At 28.3% G+C, this 7,846-nt stretch overlaps 1 protein-coding gene across 1 annotated transcript in view; it reads left to right on the top strand.

The window, feature by feature from the left end:
* The window catches only part of LOC100568547 (zinc finger protein 436), a 53,935-nt gene that overhangs the window by 37,267 nt on the left and 8,822 nt on the right, over positions 1–7,846 (top strand). The window contains exons 3-5 of the mRNA XM_029486687.1: positions 4,598–4,783; positions 5,102–5,287; positions 5,599–5,784. Of these exons, the coding sequence (XP_029342547.1) occupies positions 4,641–4,783; positions 5,102–5,287; positions 5,599–5,784 (515 nt within the window). The 5' untranslated portion in view covers positions 4,598–4,640. The remainder of the gene's footprint in view (positions 1–4,597; positions 4,784–5,101; positions 5,288–5,598; positions 5,785–7,846) is intronic.

The raw sequence follows: 7,846 nt of genomic DNA on the forward strand, positions 1-7,846 counted from the left end.
TTATCCATTATGACACTAACAATAATTAGAATATTCAAAATCGCCTCGATCATTCCCTAGTAAACTTGTTGATCAATCATAATCCGTTTTCAAAATTAAAATCTGTCAAACCAAATTCTTCCAGTTTTGTCTAGCTTATTGGTCTAAAATTCACTTTTTTTTCATTGACTAGAGCCCCCTCCAGCCCCCTTAAAGTTTATTTTATGATACGGAATTTAAATACATAGAAAAACATTATAACAAAGAAAATTAATGTTTAGATTGGTCAAATCTACATAAGTTTTGATTTTTGACAAAACCTGCTGCAGCCCCCTTAAGTTTGTATTGGTATACAATAGTGCCATAATAATGTCTGTGATTTTTCATTGAAGGAAGTATATAAAATTGTGAATTCTCAATATTAAAAAGGCGTAATAGCAAAACAAAAATCATAGAACCCTCAAGAGATGGCGTTGTATTCTGTAACTGCTACCGCGACAGCAGCTTAGAGTCACGCTAACTGCCATGCATGTGAGGGTCCACTGAGTAATCACTCGGGAGCATTTATTTTTGTATGATCGGTTGGCCATCATCCCCGTCAAACTTAGTTAGCAATAACTTACGTTCAGTCTACTGCAACATTTGTAATATCAGCATTCAGCACACAACCACAGGATAATTAATAATCTTACTGTTTACTAATATGGCAATATATAGATTACACAAATTGTTAAACAACATAGCTTGATTTGTATTTATTGTACTATAAGTAGGTAATTGAAAATTAAATTCACACAGCATAATAAAATTAATTTTTAATTTTACAATAAAGTGTAGTAAATGTGTTTTTTTTTTTTATTTAATAATAACAATTTTTTATGTGAAACATGAATATCTAATGATTCGACTATACTTATGTCACTCCGTCTTTTATATCAAAAACAATTAACCTCTTTCCATATTGTGGGTTGATCAATTCTGGTAGTAGACAGTTCATATAAAAATAATAATCATGATAATAATATTATATAGTTATATATATATTTTTTTTTTTTTGTATTATAATATAATTACAATCTATACAACAATTTAGTACAATAAGTAATTTTGATATAGTATTTACATAGTGAGAATGACAGATGGGGGAGGGCAATCGAATTTAGGACAAAATATCCAAGGTTAAAATATCCAGGGATAAAATAATCAATATATGGGACAAAATATCCAAATAAAAAAAAATCATAAAAATGTTTTATTAATACTCATATATTTTTTTTTATTTAAATTCATTATATTATTCATTTTTTAATCACGTTTTAATATCATTTAATATCAATAATACTTTTTAATACAATAATAAAATAATAATAAAAATAATATGTTGCGTTATATATAATAATTATATCTTTAGTTATAGGAATTGTGTATTAGGTACACTATATCATCTAAAAGTGTTTAATAATATTTAAATAAATATAGTCAGTTCAGATAAAATGTGTTTATAAAAAAATTGTTTAAAAAGAGGTAATAAATTATCGTATTATATTTGCTATTGCAATTAAAAAAATATCTAATTCTTTTTCACCATTAATATATTCAAGACAAAGGAGCTTAAATTTTTCTTGCATCCTTACATATTTTGGTTTTTTTCGAGGTGGATTCAATGTCCCCAACTCTCTGTGCAATTTTCGTTTCATCGGCGGCTATCTCCATGCGCATTTTTTTTATTAGAGTCCAAATACTTGGATGATTATGTGTTACCAAATTACTATATTGCTTGTATTACTAAATTCGAAAACCTATGATTCCATCCTTCACATTGATTATTTGTCTGGTTACCATCGCGCAAAGTTGTTTCCATAACATTCCATACCGATGGCGAATGCAAAGCAGAAATTTTACGTTGTTTACGTCCTATTCGTTTAGTACTTCCAATATATGTATTTTCAAAATATGTAACTAGTTCTTTGGCTTTTTCTGGCATGTTATTTTTTAAATAAAGTAATCCTGAATAAAAATAAAAATATATAAGTACAATAGTACAAATAATTATTTTATAATTATATGCATGTTAATTATCTTTTTCAATATCGTTGACAGGGAGAAACGCAAGCCCGTCTAACATTGCCCAAAATGTACTGAACGTCTCATTTTCTCTGTAATATGATTCCTAGCTATCCCAGTTTTTGCACTTGCCGTTGTGTACTTTGACATAAATGATAAAATCAGCCCTGTATTTGAATATCATCTCCGAATGTGATTTTTATCGCAATTTATTACGGCTTTTTCAAAATCACAATTTATAGTATTTGGATCAGGATACATTTCTAGTTCTTCACATTTTTCCATAATAATAGTTAACATCTTTTAGTACGTTGTTTGTGTTTTTTTTTCTAATAAAATATATATAGCCGTAATGAAAACATTATTTATTTCTACTCTTATCACATAAAGTTGTTGAAATATGTTGGGTGCTAGAGAAAAATTTCCATCCATATACCACGTAGACGATTTAGTTAAATATCGAAGACCGTTATCAGTGGCAAATATAACAATTCGTTCTTCTGCCAACACATTGTCATATAACAAAAATCTTGTTAAATTTGTATCACCAAGAGTACACCACTCGGAATCAACTTCAAATACTAAATCAGCTAAACTAATTGGACTCACAGGATTATTTTTTGATTTTGTCGACGTAATCTTCGTTTTACAATTTCTTCCGGCGGTATTCGTGCTTGAACTTCTCGGGATAAATTTGCAACTTCTCTGGCAAATACTTTCAGCTGGTTTTATTTCATTCGTTCTAATGGGTTTTAGCATAATATCTAAACATTTTGTAACATCTACATCATTCTGATTACTTTTACATACTATCAAATGTTCTTTTGTTATACATGGGTTGCTGTAATCTAATGGGGTTTGACAAATAGCCGGACATTTTAAGCTATTTGACTTCACACATCGCCATGATATTATTTCTTTTCCTTTATATTTTATAACTTACATATAGCCTTTTAAACATGCCTTTAATCCCCCTTTATTTGAATTAATTAATTCCATATTACAAAATAAATTAAATGAAATATTAACTATATGACTTAAAAAGTAATAAAACACACTAAATATTATAAAAGGCACACTGACGCACTGCACAAAATAATCCTACAATAGTCACCGGTAAACTGCAATAATAACTATCAATACTTCACTTCTACACCGATGACAGCAGATAATTGTAGATAAAATTGTCGTCTTGGTCTAATTTATTATGTCCACTACGATATAGATTACAGATATGATATACGTAATTGCAATGTAACACCGATAACTAAAGCCTCGTTATTATAATATAGATATTATATTATACAACGTAAAATATTATTTTTACTATTATTATCTTATTACTATATTACAAAGTATTATCAATGTTAAACGTGATTTAAAAATGAACAATGTATCTAAAGAAAAAAAGGGGGAAAAAATATTTATTTTTATTTGGATATTTTGTCCCATATATTGATTATTTTATCCGTTGGATATTTGAACCTTGGATATTTTGACTTGGATATTTTAGTATAGGATATTTTTTCCTTGGATATTTTGTCCCAATACCAGGGCAATCAGTAGTGCCACCCGACAGATTAAATTAGAAGGTCTCTAGGCCAGGAGCGTTTTAGACGTCTCTGGGGGTTATCAGGGATTGTTAGAGAAGATGGGCGTTTTATTAATGGATTGTAGTGTTGGATTAACTTGGAGTGAAAAGAGACGTAGTGGAACTTTGTTAGTTGTGAGAGCGACGAAATATTTAGAACTTTGTGGAGATTATTATTTGTGATAAACCATGGAGCAGAGACAATTTGCCTTAGACAGATAGACTGGAATGCCTGAATTATTCTCGTGTTGGAGGGTTTGGGATAGCCCCAAATCTGGATGCCATAGGACCAAACAGGTCTGATGATGGCTTTGTATATTAGTAGTTCATTATTTAATAATAATAATAATAATAATAATAATATTGTTTATTACGGAATAAATTCCAATTACATTTTGAATAGATATATAAGAGAGTTACATTAGTAGCTACTTTGGGGAAAAAGAAATACATAAATATAAATCAAGTTATGTGTAAACTGAATAAATTAATGTATAATATAATATATAAAAAAAGAAAAGACATAAAAATTGAAAATAAATGAATATATAATATTGAATAATGTCTTGATAATATCTTGAATATGTAATATTATTACTAATTATTCGTATCATATATTTTAAAAATACGGTTGGCTGAAAACAAAATTAGAATACTATAATCAGCTGTTTATAGAAACAGATGTCTTCGTCACCAAAATCACGATTAATTAATTCTTATAATATAGATAAAAACTACAAGCGTTTTGTCATTACTATTATTTTATGTAATCATTATTTCCTAAAATATTGTTTGCCATAGTATTACAAACACAATTTTAAAAGCTATGCACTGAACTAATTTAGTATATTACACATGATCACATTTAACATAAATATTTTTAAATAACAAAAATCTATACATATACATAATTATCAAACTAACTATTATAATATTAATTTTTGAAATAATTGTTATTTTTAGAGTTGAATGCGAATTTGCAGAGAAAATAAAGTTAACTCAAACCATGATAAAAATCAAAAAAAAGGATTTGAACGACGGTAATGTGTTTGAAGGAACTGTTAAAAACGAATGCCACTCTTCGGAACTAATTGCTCAAATTAATTCGGACAAGACATCAAACGTGCATAATTTTGCGGAGCCCCAAAGGTATATATTTATAAATAACAAATATGTATCCATATGTAGTTAATTGTTATAATCTAACTTCTTAAATTGCCATTATTGCAATTTTTTATCGCTCTAAATTAGTCTCTACAACTGTCAGTGCGCCCGCCATATATAGCGACCGTACATTCCAGGTTTCTAGATTAAACTTATCCAAATAATTATTCATCCGAGGCTTGGTTTTGTGTTGTTCTGGAACCCATATTTTTTTCTTGTGTGAGGTGGTTAGCCTCACGCCAAACCCCCATTAATCAAACTAACTATTTTAATATTAATTTTTGAAATAATTGTTATTTTTAGAGTTGAATGCGAATTTGCAGAGAAAATAAAGTTAACTCAAGCCATGATAAAAATCGAAAAAAAGGATTTGAACGACGGTAATGTTTTTGAAGGAACTGTTAAAAACGAATACTGCTCTTCGGAACTAATTGCTCAAATTAATTCGGACAAGACATCAAGCGTGCATAATTTTGCGGAGCCCCAAAGGTATATATTTATAAATAACAAATATGTATCCATATGTAGTTAATTTTTATAATCTAACTTCTTAAATTGCCGTTATTGCAATTTTTTATCGCTCTAAATTAGTCTCTACAACTGTCAGTGCGCCCGCCATATATAGCGACCGTACATTCCAGGTTTCTAGATTAAACTTATCCAAATAATTATTCATCCGAGGCTTGGTTTTATGTTGTTCTAGAACCCACATAGGTGTGAGGTGGTTAGCCTCACGCCAAACCCCCATTAATCAAACTAACTATTATAATATTAATTTTTGAAATAATTGTTATTTTTAGAGTTGAATGCGAATTTGCAGAGAAATTAAAATTAACTCAAACCGAAATAAAAATCGAAAAAAAGGATTTGAACGACGGTAATGTGTTTGAAGGAACTGTTAAAAACAAATGCCACTCTTCGGAACTAATTGCTCAAATTAATTCGGACAAGACATCAAACGTGCATAATTTTGCGGAGCCCCAAAGGTATATATTTATAAATAACAAATATGTATCCATATGTAGTTAATTTTTATAATCTGTATGATCGGTTGGCCATCATCCACGTCAAACTTAGTTAACAATAACTTACGTTCAGTCTACTGCAACATTTGTAATATCAGCATTCAGCACACAACCACAGAATAATTAATAATCTTACTGTTTACTAATATGGCAATATATAGATTACACAAATTGTTAAACACATAGCTTGATTTGAATTTATTGTACTATAAGTAGGTAATTGAAAATTAAATTCACACAGCATAATAAAATTAATTTTTAATTTTACAATAAAGTGTAGTAAATGTGTTTTTTTTTATTTAATAATAACAATTTTTTATGTGAAACATGAATATCTAATGATTCGACTATACTTGTGTCACTCCGTCTTTTATATCAAAAACAATTAACCTCTTTCCATATTGTGGGTTGATCATTCTGGTAGTAGACAGTTCATATAAAAATAATAATCATGATAATAATATTATATAGTTATATATTTTTTTTTTTTTATTTTAATATAATTACAATCTATACAACAATTTAGTACAATAAGTAATTTTGATATGGCATTTACATAGCGAGAATGACAGATGGGTGAGGGCAATCAGTAGTGCCACCCGACAGATTAAATTAGAAGGTCTCTGGGGGTTATCAGGGATTGTTAGAGAAGATAGGCGTTTTATTAATGGTTTGTAGTGTTGGATTAACTTAGAGTGAAAAGAGACGTAGTGGAACTTTGTTTCTGAGTTTCAGATTCTAAGCAGAGCGATGAATATATTGATTTCACAAGGATGTGTTTTTTTTAATTTTATTTTCATTTTTTTATGTTTGTGTCTATTATCACCTTTTAGGATAGTAAACATGCTTAGATTTTCTTAAACGGTATCTTTTCTGATAGGAAAGTGAATCTAGTTGATACTTTCTAAGATGTTTTTAAATGCGCCGTGAATAATAAAAGAAAAATTAAAGAAAAACTTGGATTTTTACGCAAAATCTGTTTTCGAGAAAATCGATTTTGATTTTTGGTGTAACTCTAATCAAATAATCGTAGGTACCTACATGAAATTTTGATTAGCTTAATATAGCTAATTGTATATGCTACTATTTTCAATACACCATTCCATTTTCAAAATATTTTGACTTATTTTGAGCTGTTTACGGACATTGTCAGTTTTCAATTTTTTTAGTTTTTTTTCTATAAATATCAATAAAATTGTATTTATTGGGTAAAAAAGCTTGAAAATATAATAGAAGGGTCCTAATATAATTTTTCAAAGACAAATAAAAATATTAAAAATCCATAGTCACAATATTTTTTATAAGCATTTAAAGTTCAAATATTGAGAAAATACGTAAAATTCACAAAAATGTGCAAATTATTTTGAGTTAGAAATTCATAACATTTTTCTTTTTAAACCTAAGATTCGAAAATGTAATACAAGATTCCTCATAAGTTTGTCTACCTTTATCAAAAAAAAAATGTCCACAAGCAAATCAAATTTAATTTTTATGAGCGTTTGAAATTCATATGTTTACAACATTTGATAATCACTCAATTTCTCATGTACCAATTTTCTTATTTTATTGTAATTAAAAAACGAATGACTGTAGATACTTGAAAATTTCACTGAACGTTATATTAGCATTTTCTATATACACAATAAAATTTTGAGAATAATTTCACTCTTTTCGAGCTGTTTACGGACATCATTATATACTACCTATTTTAATTTATTTTAGATTCTGAGTGAAACGATGAATGTATTGATTTTACAATGATGTGTGTTTTTTATTTTTTTTTTGTGTCTCCTGTTTTAGGACAGTAAAAGTGCTTGGATTTTCTTCAACAGTACCTTTTCTGATAGGAAAGTGAATCTAGTTGGTACTTTGGGGGGTCAAAAAATTCCTAGTAGATTTCAAATGCAACGTGAAAACAAAAAAAAAATTAACGAAAACGGGAATTTTACGCAAATCTGTTTTCGAGAAATCGATTTTGGTTTTGGTACAACTCTAAAACAAATGACCGTAGTGCATACAATTT

The sequence above is a fragment of the Acyrthosiphon pisum genome, chromosome A1 (genome assembly GCF_005508785.2).
Source record: "Acyrthosiphon pisum isolate AL4f chromosome A1, pea_aphid_22Mar2018_4r6ur, whole genome shotgun sequence".
NCBI lineage: Eukaryota > Metazoa > Arthropoda > Insecta > Hemiptera > Aphididae > Acyrthosiphon > Acyrthosiphon pisum.